This window comes from Athene noctua, chromosome 2, assembly GCF_965140245.1.
Source record: "Athene noctua chromosome 2, bAthNoc1.hap1.1, whole genome shotgun sequence".
Taxonomy (NCBI): Eukaryota; Metazoa; Chordata; class Aves; order Strigiformes; family Strigidae; genus Athene; species Athene noctua.
The window spans coordinates 165,371,397-165,389,694 of record NC_134038.1 but is presented as its reverse complement, the minus strand read 5'-3'; the positions used below and the strand labels follow the sequence as shown (position 1 = coordinate 165,389,694).

The 18,298-nt window shown below is 47.1% G+C and overlaps 1 protein-coding gene across 3 annotated transcripts in view; it reads left to right on the top strand.

Annotated features, from left to right (window-relative positions):
* The first annotated feature begins 9,952 nt into the window (after positions 1-9,952).
* Positions 9,953-18,298, top strand: part of DHX30 (DExH-box helicase 30) — a 28,747-nt gene continuing 20,401 nt past the window's right edge. The window contains exon 1 of one of the 3 annotated variants that reach the window (XM_074901036.1): positions 9,953-10,004. In XM_074901036.1, the coding sequence (XP_074757137.1) occupies positions 9,974-10,004 (31 nt within the window). In that variant the 5' untranslated portion in view covers positions 9,953-9,973. Of the gene's footprint in view, positions 10,005-14,020; positions 14,226-14,547; positions 14,720-18,298 lie in introns of those variants that run through there. The other 2 variants (XM_074901035.1, XM_074901037.1) reach the window with 2 other exon arrangements.

Below are 18,298 nucleotides of genomic sequence, written 5' to 3'. Positions count from 1 at the left end.
GCTGGCAGCGATCCCCCGCCGCCCACTACGGCTCTGCAGGGCGAGGCCCTGGGCAGAGCGAAACAACACATCCAGTACGAGGCCTGTTTCCAGCGTGGAGCCCAGCCTCCACCCTCGATCTGTTTTATGTCCTCATCCAATTATAAAAGCATCTCAGCCTGTGAGTAATGTAGCCCAAATAACAAAAAGTCAACATTCAGCCAACTCCCTGAGGGCTTTCCATCTTGTCTGGGCATGAGGGAAGGAGGTGCTCCGTGCTGGCGGCTCACCCACGGCTCTGAGGGCTGCCATAGGGAGGAACCAGCTCTCCGCAGCAGGTAGCTCAGAAACCACCGGCTCTCCAGAGCGGAATTGTCACTATTGGTAATCCCAAATAGTGGCCAAAATTGGAAAAGCTCGGCTCGCTTAAGCAAAGAAAGCTAAGACTATAACCCTTTGCCTCAGCAGATCTTGGATAGAGTCAGGGAGAGCCTCCGCTGGCAGGGGCTGTGTGGGAAATCAAAGCAGCAACAACCAAAGTCTCATGGATACATCATGGTCTGGTCTCTAGTCTCTTGTAGCCAACACCTTCCTGACTTAACCGTTCTGTAGTTTCCTGTAGAATAACACCGCAAGGCAGAAAGCAATTAAGCAGGGTTGGCATTGACAGTACTGGGAATCTGTTCTGTGGAAAGTAACACTTGAAAACCACCCAAAAGAAGTTGCAGGGAGCTCCCAAAGGACACAGACCACCAGAAGAAACGTTAAGAGCGAAGAAGCAATGCTTTCACACATGCTCATCAGAAGGTGGGATGTTTTATGTTATTTAAAGAAGGGACAGTAATACTTTTATTTGCAGTTTTACTGAAAAATGGTCAGAAGAATTAACTATTGTACCCTATCGTGTTTTATTAGGTGTTTGTGTCAGCTTTATATGTTATTGTAGCAGACTGAGAACACGGTCTATAATAATGTTATTTAGTACCTGATAAAATATTTTTGCCAAAGCAAAAAGCTCAAAGCAACATTTAAGAATTTAATTCTCACAGTTGTCTCATTTGCCCACGCAAAACCTTTTCTCAAAGGTTTATTTGATGGTACAGCTGCAGCTGAAGAGATAATGCCATTGCTAGTCATATTTTCGGGCCAATGTAATTCAGAAGCAAATTGTATCCATTTTAACAATATTAGACCACAAAAATGTGCCTGAGTCAAGGCAAAAAATGGAAAAAGAAGGGAAAAAAAGAACATTTAAGAAGGTAAAGATAAGGTGTTTTTTCCAAGATCCCTAATGAGCCAGTCCACTTCCAAGGAATTAAGGTTTTTCTATTTCTAATACTAATGTTTAATTTGGAAGAGATTATAAAGTTACTTAATACAGTGAGATACTACTGGGTGTTTTATAACTATTTCATAATGGGGGCTGGGGGCAAATCCATGCATTTTTTTCTTGACCAGCACAGAACTCAGCCCATGTAACTTTTTTACTGTCCCAGAATTACCCACATCCTGTCATGTCTCATCATGAAAGCCATAAAGAGATATTAGAAATGAAAGCATGGAGTTTCATATAAAACAAAGAAGACATGATGTATTATCCGCTGACAATCCAGTCTAACAACTTCCATTAGAGGCACTTTTTATATTTTGTTAGCAGCTTGACTGCACAATTTTCTTTCACAATTCTCAGACTTAATCTAAAAAGCAGTTTATCAGTTTGCTCCAGTATCTACTTTTCTGACGTTGAATACGTTATCCAGATTACCAGCAGCTTTAAAAGGTACAGCAGTGAATGTCAACATTCTCCTCCACAACACCGGGGATCAGGAAATGATCTTTCTTAGTTGTTCTGTTGCTTACAACTAGTGTATGAGGCCAAACAGATTTATTCCTTTTTTGCATTTGTATTTTTTTTTTTAAACTGGCTTCCTGCTTCTACTGTCTTTAAAATACTTTTTTTTGTTATGTTTAACAACTTCAGTGATTTGTTCATATAATTCCACCTCAGAAGTTGAACTTTTCTTATACATTGCTTGTTAGCCTATGTTCTTTAGCTTCAGCAGAATCTCACCTTTTCATTTATGAAATAATTCAGTTTTAAGTCAAAAGAGCTCTTGAGGCATGCTGTTCAGCTGGATTGGTTTACTAGCTTCTCCACCTCTTATTTGGATAGTTACACTCACTTTCTCCACAGTTTGGTTTCTGTAAGTCATCCCTAAGCTAAATTCAATGATTTTGTATTTGACTTTTACTAAGCCACAGCACTTTGCCTTCAAGATTCCACATTGCTGCAGCAGCTGTTGGTAGCATTCTATGTAGAAAAAAAAAAAGAGATTCCTGACTTTCTGGTAGCAATGATGAGCTCAACAATTGTATTAATAACAACTGACCTTCCAATCAAATACTCACAGTAACTTTTCAAGTTAATCCTCACAGCTTTTCCAAAAACTATATTAACCTTTTAATACAGAAAAAGCCTAAGCTTGAATGGAAACACTCTCCTCTATGCTACCATATTTTTCAGTATCCTCCAGGTATTGTGAGAGAAAGAGCAGCAATCAGTCTGAGCTCTTCTGACAATAAGCTGCTATAAAATTACATTAACATACTATTAGGCCCTTTGTCTCTTGGACTGCTACAAGAAAAAAAAACAAACGGCAAGTATGACCACTCACAGAACAGTATGAGCAAGCCTGCAAGGAAGTCTAATGTAACTGGATTGGAAAGATGTTAAATCTTAAAAGGTCTAAAAAGAATATCAGCTACTCATTTAATTCACTGAATGAGAGCTACAATGTCTGGGTTGTAATAAAAGACAATAAATGAAAATCAAATTAAGAAGGATGTTCTACCAGAATGACAAGCCTTCATTGCTTGCACTCATTGTAAACCAAACAGTTTGCAGTCTCAAAACCCAGAGTCTTTTTCTGTGTGTGTGTGTGTGGGGGGGGGGTTTAATACAGTATCTTCACGATTTGTTAGGAACTTCATTTGGGAAAGAGACATAATCAACCAGATAGGTCTCTATTCTCATTTAAGGATGGGCAACGGGGATATCTTTTTTCCCCTAAAGCACCACTGTCCCTCAGATGGCACTGACTACCTGATCCCTTTTCTGCTAACTTTTAAACCTGCTAACTAGTTTCAAATCGACTCAATGGGAGGCATTTAAAAAATGCAGAGGTACCGAGTTCTCCTGTGGAAGGAGGAGTAAAGTCAGCCCGTTCCCACGTGCAGTGGTGTAGGCTCAAGCAATCTGCACGCTACGGTCACATAGTGTTTTTCATGGTTTTTGCACTGCTTGATGTCTGTTGTACAGCTGACAGTGAAGGGTCATGGGCAGAAGAGAGGTTAACCGAGAAGGGGCACTTTAGGGGATATGGTTGGGGAAAAATCCATGGATTTTTAGGTGTCTAGGTGAAGATCTAAGGTATGCTGGGTGGCAGATGGGGCAGGGATACAAAGAGGAGCTGCAATGGTTGTACAGCAGTTTGGTTAACTAGAGGGCAATAGACAGGAAACTGTTTTCTGTTAGTTCTGTTGGACATGGTATCTTTAAGGGTTTTTTTCAGTACAGAAATAGATTATTAAATAAACAAAGCTTGGGAACAAAAAAATCAAAATACTGTCCATGGTTTTTATCTTTATTTTACAGTTACAAGGATTGAGAAACCGTATTTAGATCTTGGCTAAAAACAGCCTTTGCAGCATCTCTTCGGTTACTTGGAAAAGAGAGTACAAAGTAATACTAATAAAAATATTGTAATCAGTAGGAAGTAAGTAGAGAACTATAATTAAGCGATCATGCTTTAGATGGCTTGACAGATTTTCTACAAAGTCATTGTATTAAAGCCATTTTCCATTCTAAGCACCCAGAAACAAATTGCTTTACTTCTTAACAGATGACTTTTGAATGATTATGCAGACTTTTTAAGCTAAGCTGGTAATAATGGCTTAAGTTACTCCCCTTATCTTAACACTTTCTTTTATTGTCCTTGTTCTTATCTGTAAATGCTACAGGGGGATGAGGATTACCCATTAACCTTTTGGCCTTTGGAGTCTACAGAAATAACTGGACTTCCTGCTCTATCTTCTGAATAAAGGTGCAGTAGCTGAAGACCCCTAAGCATCTGCTAGAGATGTAAATTTTCTATATTCTCTGCCATTTCCTCCCATCCCACACCCGTTCTTCAGTCTGCCTGACCTAGGCTTTTGGCTCTGTGAGCAGGCCAATAAATTTAAGGGAAAATCTGGTCTGACACACTCTTACCCTTACATGACTTCCTTTCCATCGTGTTTTGGCTCGTGTCCTTTGTACAGCTGATGCCAAGAGAGCTGTGGCTTGCAGACCACAGCAAGAAATTCAGTAAGCTTAAATTGTCCTGGGCATCTCAGAGCTTCTCAGTAAAGAAAATACATAGTAAGAACATTTTTAAATGTCATTTCAATCTCACCAGAATAAAGCTCTTCTTAGGACTGGTACCCTGAAAGGGTTTATTTTATAACTATGTGATGGTGTGAAAAATTACAGTGAATACAAAAGGGCAGAAAGAGAAGTGAAGAACTCTGTATGCAGAGCTGTTAGGTAGTGATTACTAAAACCTGTATCAAACCCAGGTGGAGTTTAGGGTTATCACACAGAACCTTTCCCCAGGTTTGCCTTGCTGTGCAGTTCACGTTGTCAGAGAGTCAGTAACACGATGGCAAATCAGCACACCCAGACTACAACTATTTTCCCCTGACCTCACCGCACGTTTGCTGCTGCCCATGAGCGAAGCTCACCGTTGCACCCGCGTGCCCGTTGCACCTGTTTTGTCGAAAGTAGAGACACGCTTTGTCTCAGGGCTGTTGAGAACGTGAGTGTGACAAGTCCTTGCATGCTCCTGCTGCTTTGGCTTCTCACGGCCATGCACAGCGAGGAGACGCTGCAGGACCTCCACGCTGGTTTACGGGTTGGCGCTTGGTGTCTTTGGGCAGCGTCTGGAACTGCACACAAGCGTTTAATGAGGTGATGATTACAAAGCAGGACCTTAACGCAGGGGATGAACACGGCTTTGCTTTGCTCGCTTTAGGATTACCCCAGCGAGAAGCAGCAATGAGCCTTGTCCTGTCCCAGAGGAGGAACTAGCCTGCTCGTGTTTTAACCCTGCTCCAGAAGGACAGTGGGCACCTGCGCTGGGGATATTCAGCAGATCTAATTCTAACCAGTAAGTGAATATTTAAGATCAGGAGTAAGATTCTACCGATGGATACAGACAGTGAGTTGGTTAAATATTAACACGGTTGTTAAGGATGGTGGCTGCTTAATATGTTGATCTATTAATGATGCCACATGGCCTCCCCTGAACTGGGCAAGAGGTTTATCGCTCCGGAGCCGAACAGCGCTGGCAGCCCCAGCTCGGGCAGCTCTCCCCCCCGCCTCCGCAGGCCGTACAACCCGCCGGCAAACGCCACCGGGCCCGGGGCAGCCCGCCCCGCGCCGCTCCGCCCCGCCTCTCGGGCCCGGCCGGGCCAGGCGCTGGGCTCCGGGGCCTCCAGCGGCACCGCAGCCGCTCACTCGCCAGGGAGGCGGCCCGGCCCCGCAGCCCCACGGCCACTTGTGTCTTCCCGCAACCCTCGGGCTCCGTGAAAGCGAGCGGGGTCCGGCCCCGGCCTGCGGCCTCCGGCCCGCAACCGGGCCCCAGCCGCTCCCCTCAGGGCCGCGCACCGCGCTGAGGCGGAGGAGACGCCACAAACGGCGGTGACGGGCCGGGGCCCACCGAAGAACCGGGGCCGGGGCGCGGAGCACGGCGGCCCCGCCCATTGGCGGAGGCCCCGCCCATTGGCGCCAGCCGTTGCCATAGGGACAGGCCCCGCCCCACGCGGCCTCGCACTCCGGTGCCGCTCGCCGTGGGGGGCGGGAGGTTTCACATCCGGGGCACGGGCCGGAAGAAGCGGCGGCGGCCGCGGGCGGCGCCCCGGAAGCGGATCGCGGGGGCTCTTGGGAGTTGTAGTTCGAGCGGCGGCGGACCGGCGCCAGAGAGTTGGTTGTGAGGAGGTCGGTGTCGGGGAGCGGGACCGGCGCCGCTCCGCCCGGGGGGGGGGCTCGGGCCGCGCGGTGCGTGGTGGGACCGCGGCCCGGAACCCACCATCGAGGCCCGAGGGGGGGCCGCGGCCTGAGGAAGGGCGGCGGGAGGAAGGAGAAGGAGGGGAAGGATGGCTCCGAGCCGGAGCCGGGCGGGCGGCGGCGGCGGTGGCGGCGGCGGGGGGACCCGCGGGGCTGAGGCGACGGGTCGGGGGGCGGCGGCGGGGCCGAGCGGCGCGGAGCCTCGGGGCCGGGATGGGGAGGCGGGGGGGGGGGCGCGGCGGCGGCCGAGCCCGGGCGCGGTGCCCGCCCAGGGGGGCGGGAGCCTCGGCCTGAGGGGAGCCCCGGCCCGCGGGAAGGGGCCGTGCGGGGGCCTGGGCCTGTGCGGCCGGACGGCGCGGGGCGGGGCGGCGCGGCCGGGGATGCTCCGCGGATGGGGCACCGGCCGTCTGCGGGGCCGGGGCGTGGGCTGCTGCCCGCCGCTGCTCGGCACCGCCGCGGGGAGCCAGGGAGCGCAGCCGGCGGGGGCGCGGAGCCGGCCGGGCGAGCTCCTCGGTGCCTCTCCCCTCGGGTCTTGGGCGAGCTGCCGGCAGGGAGAGCCCCGGTTGGAGCGGGGAGCTGAGCCCCGCGTCGGGAAACGGCACGGGGCGACCCGGAGACGGCCTGGGAGCTGGGCTCTCCCCGGGTTTGCGTTCTGTGCCGTGGGGAAGCCTTTGCTCCTGTTACAGAGCTGTTCTCCATCATGGCTCGCAGCTCTCTTCTTAGTTTTGTCTCTCCCTTCCCTTCCTATAACTTATTCTGCTGTCCGTAGTGGCACCATTGTTTCCTCTGCGGTCATTGGAACCGTGACTCTGGGTTGCCCGTTCAGTCCAGAACGCTTGGTCTCATGAGCAGTGGGTGCCCAAGAGCATCCAACGCCCAGTCCTACCTCCAGCACTTTGTTGTCCTCCTTTCCAGCTTGTCAGAGTTCAGCAACGGGAGTCCTGCAGAATTAGGATTGGTAAAGGAAAGGTTTCTTGCACAGATCCATCCCTTCTTTGGCCCAAATAGCAGGGACTCAAACTCTTTTGCTTTACGTGGATCCCAGTGTAGGTGATCCTTGAGGGTGGATGATAGGTAGGACAACACAATTTCTTCTTTGTTCTCACAACAAAGCATGTGGGGCTGTACCTCTTTGTACACCGCTGGAATGTCACGGTAGATGATAATCAGAAATTCTGCGATAGTCACTGCATCTTGATGTACTTTCTTCTTGGGGATGTGCCGCCTTCTCCTACGTGCGTGTCGCTGTTTTCAAGTGGATCAGGGAAACCTAACAAAGACCCAATTCTCAGACCTTTGAGGATTTATCTAACGGTTTCCATTGTCACGCTCACTGGTTTCACTCTTTGCCTTTGCAGTAGAGGCATTAAGTCTATTGTTAACAAACTTTTAGTGCCTCTTTCGCCTTCTGGGATTCTAGTATTTTGCATGAGGTGCTCTGCAGGCTGATGGCATCATCATGCATGGTTGATTCTCATGCCAAACGTACCATTGCCTTGTCTGTAAGAATTCTGTGTCAGTGTGTTCTACTTCTTCGTAAATCCAGTGTCTGATGAGGCCCCATATCTCTCTCCTGTCATCAGAGCCCGACAAAGTATATTTTGAATCTTCCAAAGTGCCCTTCTTTCAGTGATGTTCATGCATTCCCTTCGTTTCCATGAACGGTGAAGGAGCTGCCATAGTTGAACACCTTTTTTTAGCATCAGAATTTTCAGCAACAAAACCCTGGGATTTCCACCAGGCTGCTGGCTGTGCTAAAACTGATTCCCAGTTCAGGATCCTCTGTGTTCAGATCCACCAGATCTGGTCCTGAGTAATCCAGTGATGATGCTGCAGGGGCTGATCTCCTAATGACCTGTACCTTAAACCTAAGCTTATCTATCCAAGCTCTTTTCTCTCGGCTTTGACCGTGTTCCTACTGGATGCTCGAGCTTTACTCTCATCCCTCCATGTAATATAAAAGGGATCCCTCATCAGTGGGATTCTGTTCATGGACTCACCTGGATTGTTTCATCTCTCTGCCTTTTTTCTCTTCCCCGGCCTGTCCCTGCTCCCACAGGAGCTGACTTTGAGCCGTGGGGCTGTTACTGGTTGCACAGTCAGAGTCCCCATCTCAACTGGGGATCTACAGGTGTGATTATCAATAACAGCTTTGTTGTTGATAATCAGTCTTGCTTGTCAGTGGGGCTCTCGGTTGTTAATGTTGTAAGCTCATCCATGTAGGGTTTTCAATTTTTTTTTCTTGGTCTTGAGCAGAAAAGACCGTTTTCTTCAACTTTATCTTGCATTTATTTTTGTAAGTGCCCTTCTGCCCATCCCAGTGTAGGTGAGATGTTCTTTGTTCTCTTTCCCACTAGTTTGTGCCTTGTAGGTAAGCCTTGCAGTTCAGCTGCCTGAATGGTACATGGCCCGACAAAGCTGTTGTGCACTAATTTCCCTGTACTCTCTGGAATACACTCAGTCTGTGTGCAAGCAAACAGCTTCCCATTTTTATCATGCTTAAAAATATGGGAGGAAGATACGGCCGATACCTCTGTGACTTAGATTTAAGAATATATTGCGACACTCCCTGTCATACTCCTGGTTGTCTCTCTCCGGGGACTTCAGAGCATTGAAAGACTTCCTCTTGTAAGACACAGTCCGGTGTCGGAGTAATGCTGGACTCGTATAATTTATCAGAAATACTACTGTAGGCTTTAAGATGGTTTGTACCTCAACTGAGGTGATCCCTACATGAAGGAGGCACAAGGCTGCTATGTGGTCCACTCTTTGCGCTTCCAATTTGCATTCCTCCCGTGACTTAGCTCCACGGTTGAATGCTTCAGCCTTAAGAATCTTGCTTGACTACCACAAAAGAGTTTTCTAACTTTGCTCAGTGCAGTGAGTTAGTGAAACCAAGGATGCTTTCCTCTGCCAATCTTGATAATTACTACAGCATGTATGGTTTTTCATTTCTAAACAAGCCAAGTAACTGTGTTTTTATTTATTTAGTTATTTAGTCGTTGAAAAATACAAGGATTGGTTTTTTGTGCCTGTAGGAGGGCGACTTGCTGAACAAGGTGTCGTGTCTGTATAGTTCTGTTCTGCAAGTGGTGTTATTTTAGGCCTTGTTTGCTGTCGCTGAAGTAAATAGTAATTCTGTCATCAGTTTCACTGAAAGCGGAAGTGAGTAATTTGAAAGCATAATAATTGTAGGATATTAATTGTGTGCACAGGCATAGCCATTAATATGGATAGTTAACGTTAGTTTTGTGTAAATGAGGATCCTCACCCATCTGATCCAGGTTTGCCAGAAATCCTTGTTACTCTGTTACCAAGAGTGCCTAAAATGTATTTAATGTTTGGCATGACAGATGAAGCACCCCAAACCGCAGTGGATTGTTTTCTTTCCCTTATTTGAGTGAAAGCTGTTTAATAAGAAATTGAAGTAGGAAGTGTAACGTAGTTTCAGTAAAGCACATTATCAAAATTGCGTATCTTTATCTTTTTTTTTTTTTTAAAAAAAAAAGGGGGAATAGTGACAGTAGTCCACCTACTTCTGGCATCCTGACTTGAAGTTTTTTTAAAAAATATCCCAAATCATTATTGCTGCAGAGACGAAGCACTTCCAAAAGCTACAAACTGCAGGTTGAGAAGGCACTTCCTTTGAGTGTAGAGCAGCCAGTTCTAACGGGATAACAAATAATACACACAGGATTCAGATGAAACAGGCAGAAAATAAACACCAAGGTGAAATTTGTGGAGGACTATCAGCTGTGTCTTGTGCTAAAGACAGCTAGTTTTGGAAACACTTAAGCACTGGAAACACCTCAAAGGAAATATTAATTCTAACTTCCTGTTTCTTTTTGCTACCTCTTGCTTTCCTAGGAATCAACCCTTTTCACTGTAATGGAGATGTTCTCGCTGAATTCTCTTAAAGGTAAGAAACTGAGAATCTTCAATTCAGATCTTACTTTTTTCTTTGTTGGGAGATTTTAATACTAGAGCAGATCGATGAAGAAAATTAATTTGTAAGAAACAGAACAATCCTTCTCTGTGCTGGGTAAGTGAGAGGTTTGTCCTACAAATGTCTTTGTCAGACTTCCTCCTCAGTGCATTGGGGACAAAAAAAAGGATATTGAGGTGATTGTACCTGAACTAGTGATAGCTGTGTAATATAGGATGATAATTTTTATGCTCGAGAGACGCTTTACTTCTGAGGGGAGCCCAGCCTGCAAAACTTGCACTTTGAAATGTAAAGCAAGGGTGGTTGTTGTAACCAATGTAACTCCGTTCTGCCCTGGTTAGTGGAGTACCTGAGCTACATGTAGCAAGCAAGCTTGGCTACAGTAAGTACCAGAGAATATTTCAGGGAAACAACAGAATTTGGAAGGGGAACAGGCCTGTTGGGTTAGCTGATAGATGACAATGTAGACTTGTTTGCTGTTTAGCCTAAAGCGAAGGCTTTTTTTTTCCTTTTTAATTTTACCCTCCTAAACACACCTGCGTCTTTTTGTACCAGTTCAGTAAGTGATTTTTCCTCAGCGTTTGCATACTTTAAATCTGTCAGCTGTCACCATGTCCCTTTTCTCCCTGTCATTGCTTTACCACCTTCTTTCTTTAGATCATGCCTTCTCTTAAGAAGTCCCTCCAGCCACTGCCTGGTTTTTGTTTCCTTCTGTTGTTCTTTTCTGAACTCCGTTACTTGGTCTTAAAATAAGGTGCATAGAATGGAATAAAATATTCCAGATATGGCTGAACCAGTGACGGATCACTGCCTCCTGTCTTGGGGAAGTCACGCTTCCGCTTTAGCACTTGGGAAGCACAACGGTGTACCAGCCATTCCTGTAACGCTGCCATGCTGCTGAGTCACCAATATTGTGGGTTCTGTATTTAAAACAAAAATTCCCAGAATGCTTTATATATTCAGGACGTTAATTATGTACGAAGTAATTTTGGTCGGGAGTAAAAAAACCCTCTCATCTGTCAAATAGTGCGACCCAGGTTGGAATCTGAGAGAGAGGGCAGGAACTTTTCCTGTGAGGGCTAGTGGTTTGTCGTGGCCAGACTGGGTCTGGGATGCTGGGTGCTGCGACACTTGTGCTCTGGGGGAAAAGGAAGTCTTTAACATAACACAGCTTGTTAACGAGCTTCTGCATAGCGCTGCTGCCTCTGCAAAGGCTTGGCTCGAGAAGATGAATTAACCACAGCTCATCGAAGTGAGCCTGAACTGGCAAAACCTGGGAAGATGGCCTTAAGCGATTATTTACATGCTGTTTAATGCTCATCTCTGCAAAATAAAGATATTTTGGATTGAGTACGTGGCATCTGTGACTTCTGGAATTTTTTAATAAATTGAGTCGTAACTATTTTTTTCTGTGCTGGAAAATTAATTTTTATATCGTTCTGGTGACAAACCACTAGCCCTACTCACATCTAACTTTCTGTGCACCAGTACACTGTCTTTCAGCATCTTCGCCCAGATTTCTCCTTCCCGCTGACTGTGTTTTTTCCAAAATTTCCCCAGACATGTACTTTATTTATCAGTTTTCTTCTGTTTGTTTTGCTTTTAATCATTGTGGTCTCCAGCCATGGTTTTCATCTCCTTAGGGCTCTTGTTACCTTTTGTGTTTCTTCTCTGATGTTCATGACTTGAAGCAGCCTGGTAGCTGTGATTATTTTTTCCTTTTCTTCCCTGCTGGACAGCTTATTGCCGCATCTAGATCTTGCTAAAATGCTAAATAAACCAGCAACTATATCAAGTTCAGTAGTTTCACAGTAGATTTTTCTTCCCAGAAGGACGTATTAATGTTTACATACTGTTTCCAGCCACCCTTTCTTTCTAGTTCCCCTTGAAGCTTTGTTTGCAAACCAACTGAAATTTGTTTCTGAAAGTAAGAGTTTGTGCAACGTTTTATCAAAAGATTTACATATAATTCATTTCCTTAAACTGCGTGACTTGTCTAGCAAGATTGTTTTCCATTTTAGTGGGCCAATGGTCTTAAAATTTGTAATCTAAGCCTTTACAATTAGTCACATCTTTCCAACAACAAAAAGAAACAAAACCCAAGGCTTTTTTGTGTCTTCTGGTGCTGTTTCAAGAGCTGGGTTTTTTTGTTTGCTTTTGATTTTTTTAGCAAAAAATAACTACACAGCAAATCACTAGCTAATTCACAGAGGTTCTAAAAAGGGTGCATATTGGAAAAGGCAAATTTGGTGTTGTAAGGTTTGTTTTTTGAGTGTTTGTGTATGCTCTTCCAAAGTTTGTTTTTTGTACAGGATTTTATTTGATAACTTTCCATTTCTTGAACGTCTTCTTGTGGAATACAGGCTTTGTAAAACTTGAGTGTGCAATTATGTCAGTTAATCCTTTTGTATCTTATTGAAGATTTCTGATTTGAAACCAAACAAAAACCACTTGCCCCCCAACAACCAAAAACTCCCTTTTTTTTCATCACGATGCTTAAACAGCCATTCATGTAAATTTTTGGTTTGCACACCAAATATTCACTATTTGACATAAAATTGATACCCCGGTTTAAAGAAACACACAACTTAATGGTAGTCCCAGGTGTATGTTGCAGTCAGAGATAATAAAATTTATATGTATTAATTGCTTAGAAAAATAATTCAGACTTAAAAAAAAATAAGTAAAACAGTCCTGTAGTGTTTGTATTTCAACCAGCACTACAGAATTGAGAATTTTATGCCTCAGATACAAAATAATTTGTAATGGAACCAAATAACAGGGGAGTTGACTTCAGGTAGGGAGAAGTGTGTAAGAAGGGAAAGCGATGTGCTGCTAATTGACTTTAAGTTTTTTAGTGTTTATCTCAAATGTTAGTAAAGAACGGGCTGCAAGCAGACTTTATTTTCAGCAGCATACACTTGAACAGGAGTTGCCTAGCCTGCACGTGTGTGTGTTAGGGTGCAGGTGGGGCGTATGTGTAGCTGAAGACAAGAAACTCGAAATGACTTTCAGGTTCCAGGGCAGTTTCTGAATTTTGCTTTCTGAATCATTCTTGCACTCATATTAAAACAGTCAGAAAAATTGCTTTGCCTGTGAACGCACAAGATTGCAAGAAATGAGTGCAAGAGTGAAACCAAGGGCAGCCAAAACGCTGTTGAAAGCATAGTAAAAGTTGCATGTCTGTTTTTTTCCTTTAATTAGAGAAGGTTAGTAACAGTTCTAAAATAAAATCCGTGTTTGGAGGACTGGCCCGTGCATCACGTTCACAGTATTGTGACCAGGTTGCTCAGATCTGGGGAGCAAATGAGTCATCTCTTTGTGGTAACGTTTTTCTGAGTGTGCAAGAAGACATCCTATTTTCTGGGGAGGGGTGGAGGGTGGGGTGTTTGTGACACAAAATATTCACAAGCCCGTTTCAGACGACCTCGATCCGCATCGTGTGACTTTATCGTCGGCATACGAGCCGTGTTGTTTCTACGCGATGTGCGCGTGTCAGGACAGACAGCTCCAGGCAGGGCTGGTAGAGCTCGATGATGTGAGCGCAGCTGATTATTTTTTTTTTTTTTTTTTTAAAAAAAAGAGGGAGAAAATGTCTTTTTGCTGGTTTAAAGCTTCAGCGGGCGGTGCGAGTCCTCTGCCTTCCCACGGTGGCTGGCACCTCGCAGGCAGAAGCCCGGTAAACTTCTGCCGCTCTCTCCTCCACGTGTTCTGGCAGGGACGTGAAAGCAGGTTCTTTTTCTTTTCCTTTTCAAGGCAGTCGCCCCCCACGCCACCCGGGGATCTTCCACCCGTGGGCTCAGCGTGTTTGTCGTGTGTGTCTCCCCCCCCCGCTTCCCGTTAAAATTCGGGGTGGGCGGCGGGGGGGGAGGCAGGAGAGCTCGCCTGCGCCGGGTCCTCCGGGCCGCCGGGGGCGCTGCGGTGCGGGGGGTGCCCTTCCCGCCGGGGCGCGGGCCGCGTCGCTGTCCGCGCCCTGCCTGAAGCCGGCACCGGGCAGCCTCAAGATGGCGGCGCTGGGGTTGCTGCTGCAGGCGGCGGCCGCCTGCGGCTCGGCTGGGCCGCTGCGCCTCTGCCGCTGCTACCGGGCGGCGCCGGAGGCGCGGGGGCTCTGCACCCGGCTGCCGGCGCCCGACAGCCCGGAGGAGGAGCCGGGCGCCGACGAGGAGGACTCCGCCACCGCCGCCATGGTGAAGGGTGAGCCGGAGGGCGAGGCGAGGCGAGGCGGGGCGCCGGGGGGGGGGGGGTGTGGGGGGTGGAACCGGCGGCGCCCCCGGTGTGCGCGGCCCGGCTCTCCTCGGCGGCCGGGGAAGCCGCGCCGCGCCGGCCCCGCACGCAGCGGAAGGGAGGAGCGAGCCCCGCTGCCCGGTGCTGGGAGGGGGGAGCGTGAGCGCGCCGCGCGTCCCTCCTCCTGTCCGCCGGCCTACGCCCGCTGCGGGCGGCTGGGCTAGGCCGCATCGGGCCGCCCGCAGCCCCCCCCCGCCCTCCGCCAGCGCCCGCCTCCCCCGCCGGCTGGGAGGGGCGACCGGCGCCGCGTCGCGGGCCGGCGGCCATCGCGGGAGAGCGGCGCGGCCTTGAGCGACCCTGCCCCGGGGAAAGGGCTTCCCTGGCCGGGATGCGCGGCAAGGGAGAGGAACCGGCGAGCTGCGGCGGCGTCTGCACGCACGGCTGCACGGCCGCCGCCGCCGCAGGTAACGGTCGCGGTCGGTCGGGGGGCGGCGGCCGGTGCGGGCAGCGCGGAGGGCTCCGGTAGCCGCCGCCGGGCAGCGGGGGCCGGGGCCTTTGTGGCAGCCCCCGCCGCGCTGCGCGGCGCTCTTTGTTGGCGGAGAGAGTTGCCTTTCTTCGGCAAATAGAAAAGGGGTGCGGAGCCCTTCGGCTCAAGGTCGCCGGTTTGAAGCCGGGCCGAGCCGGCCCTGGCCCAAAGTCCTCCCCGCTTGTGATCTCCCGCCGTGGCCTGACACGAGAGGAAAATCATAAACGAATCTTTCGCTAGAAATCCCGATGGATTGAGCACGCCCATCGAGCATCCGCCAGGAAAACCGCGCTGCCGTCGCTGTGCAGCAAGTTCCGTTAGGTCAGAGCCGGAGCACGCTGCGGGCGCAGGCTGCGGGCGGTTCCAAGCGTTGCTTTATCTGCGTTTCGTGTACAAAGGTCCGGCCTTCCGCCAGGTGCTCTTGTGCCTGAGCTGAATGAAACGCCGCTCGAGTTACCCACGGCGGTTATCGGAAATCCTGATGTTTGCAGTGTCCGTGAATCTGGCCAGGGATGATGTGTCTGTCTAAAAGCTCGGGAGATTCTTTTCTCTTTTGGATGTCAGTCCTTCAGCCTCCAAGAGTTGTTCGCGAGAGGGCGTGAGGTTCAGGTGTTTGAAGGGTAAATGTTTCCTTGCTCTTCAGAAGGAATCGTTACTTTTTTAAAAGAATGTTTGAAACTGTGCTTTGATGTCGTGTTTTGACAATTGCTTTTTGTTAAATTATGAAGCGTGAATAATGCTTTTCTAGTTTAGAGAGATACGAGTAGTTTTGTGCCGGAGGTTACTGCTTCCAGGCTGTGACTTGAACCACTACATTTTCCCTTTTAAAATCACTGATTCAGTTTGAGTCTTGTTTCTTAGTCTGTAACCTTCCACTTTGGAAAGTTGTTTTATTATTGCATAAACCAACTTTTTTTTTCCTTTCCTCATTCTTCAGTGTTCTGTGCTTCCTTCCCACCCTCCAGCACTTTTTTTTTTATTACTACTTTTGCTGTAGTTTCTGAATTCTTTGGGTCTTAGTTCCATTTTCCTTTCAGAAGCTCTGCTGAGCTTTATCTTGTAGTTCAGTCAGATAGTCTTTGTTGCATTCAAGCTGTTCAACAAAGCAAATTAATTTACTTCTAAAGTAAATGCTAAACCACCCCAAATTATTGTTTAATGAGGTGGTTGAGGTGTTGCCTGAGAAAAGTAGTAAACCGATTTTTTTTTTTTTTTCCTCTTCCCTCTTTTGTACTGCATTCCTCAGCACTTTCTCTAACACGTTTTCAGAGACTACTTGAGTATTTTTATCTTTGGGCTTCGGTTCACTCACCCAGTTTCTGTGGTGGATTGACCATGGAAGGCTCTTCTGGTGAGAGTTTGGTGATATTGGAAGATTTGTTTCAGATGAGCAAATAAAAAGTCCTCGGGGTCTTGTCGTAAGTCTGCCCCACCTGTACAGCTGCTCCTTGAACATGTAGAGACTGTAAAAGTTTTTTTTTTTTTTAAATAACTATTTATGCGGGCAAGTTCTAAGCCTTCAACTTGTAAGTCGATGTCTTGTTAGCTGTCCTCATTTGACTGCTATTGTTACTAGCCTTGGATACAAATACAGAAAAATCAACTCTGATCTGAGGCCAGCTTAAAAAATGTCAGTGTTAATTGGTATTAATATCTAAGGCTTTGCTTTGTTGGCCTAAATGGTGGGATTTTGGAGCAGAATCTGTGAAGAAAAGACCTTCTCTACCTGCTCAGTCAGGTCTGTGGCACTTCTCGCTCATTACTGAGACTTTGTGATCTTGACCTCTGTTTTGCTCTAAGAAACAATCTTTTTCTCAGACTAATTAAGTTTGCCGTCTCCCAGTATCGCAGAAGAATTTAGGTTGGACTGACGCTCTGGATGCTGTGTGGCTTAATCCCCTTCTCGGAGCAGGGCCAGACTGGAGTGGGTTGATCAGGGCTGAGTCCAGCCGAGTGTCTCCAAGGATGGAGGTTGGCCATCGGTCATTCTCATTCTCTGGTGATCTTACTTGCTTTTGAAGAAGCCTTGTCAGTTTTACCGATTTTTAAGCTTGTTTGTGTTTAGGTAAGAACTGCATGTGGGTTTTTTTACTGTGTATGCTTGGAATGAGTTGTGGTCAGGATTGCTAGATGATGGTTTAAAAAACCCAACCCCCCGAAAAAGTAATACAGTTTTGGTGTACTGCAGACTAAACTGCCAGGTGGAACCTTCCACCATCTCTCCCTAGTAAAACATGTCTAGGCTAATTCCTTATGAAATGGATATTATGGAGCCACAGGGCTTTCTTGTTTCCCTGTGAATTTTTGATGTGTTAGGAGCATTCTTCGCTGACTTGAATTTATTACTGAGGGGGCTTATATCTTGATGAGTGGTATAGTTAAGAGTTGGTCCTTGCTGCTCATTTGTTGCTTCTCCAGGGATGTTTGTTTGTTCCTTCTCCAGGGAAGAGAATTTGAAGGGAGATAGAAACTTGAAATCGATCTAATGCTCCACTGTCTTCTTGAACAAGACTGTGGGCCATTTTATTTGTGCTCTTGTTGTACCAGACAGCGTCTTCACTTGTCAGATTTGTTGGGGTTAATAGAAGGCTTATCTACTACAGCTGCGAGTTGTTTGGTTTTGTTTTTGGTGTTTTTTTTTTTTTTCCTGTGTGTTGCTTGGAATTATCGTGGACTTTCATAATCAAGTTAAGCTAAAGCACTCACTGGTTTTGAGGAACTTAAATTAGTTAATTGGCTTCTTTGATAACCCCACCCTGAAATGTCTGCTGTCCAAGGCAGGCTTTTAATATTCCTTCGTGATCTCGGAGCTGCAGCATGGACATCATACGTGATTCTGGCTTGGTAGGAACTGGGTATGAAAAGCAACTCTCTTTTGTTCTGGGAGTATTTATTAGGTTATACTCCTTGCCTCCATGGGGCTGTGGCTACCACTAGTATGATTCCTCCCCAAATATCTATTCTTAGCAGTGAGAGAACTAAGACGCTCTTTGGAGGAAGATGCCAGGAAATCCAATCTGGCAGGGAAGAAAACATTCTGCAAATCCAGTTCTGCAGTTTTGGATTGTTTCTTTAAAAACGATGAGTGAGGCATGGCTTCGTGCAAGATAAGATCCTTGCGGCTCTCGAATTTGGGATAAGAATGGGCTGAGGGTAATCCATCAAGCCTTAGAGTCGCTGTTGATACGTCAGATGGTACTGCTGAATATGGCATTGTCAGCTGTGAAGAATACATTGTGTCTCGGTTGGTAATTCAGAGTCTGAGCTGCAAGCCAGAACTAGGCTTTGTTATTTAGAGATCCTATTCTTTGCTCTAGGATGGATTAAATATTTAGTCCTCACTGAAGAGTCGTCTCCGAATCTGAAAAACTGTCTCTATCATTAGGCAATTGCATTTTGTTTTGGGGCATTTAAAAAGAATGTGCTTCTGACCTCCGCCTGTTACTTATCACAGAATTTCTCAGGTTATTGTTCTGAAAGAGGAAGCAGCTAGAGGCCAGATAATACAGACTGGTGC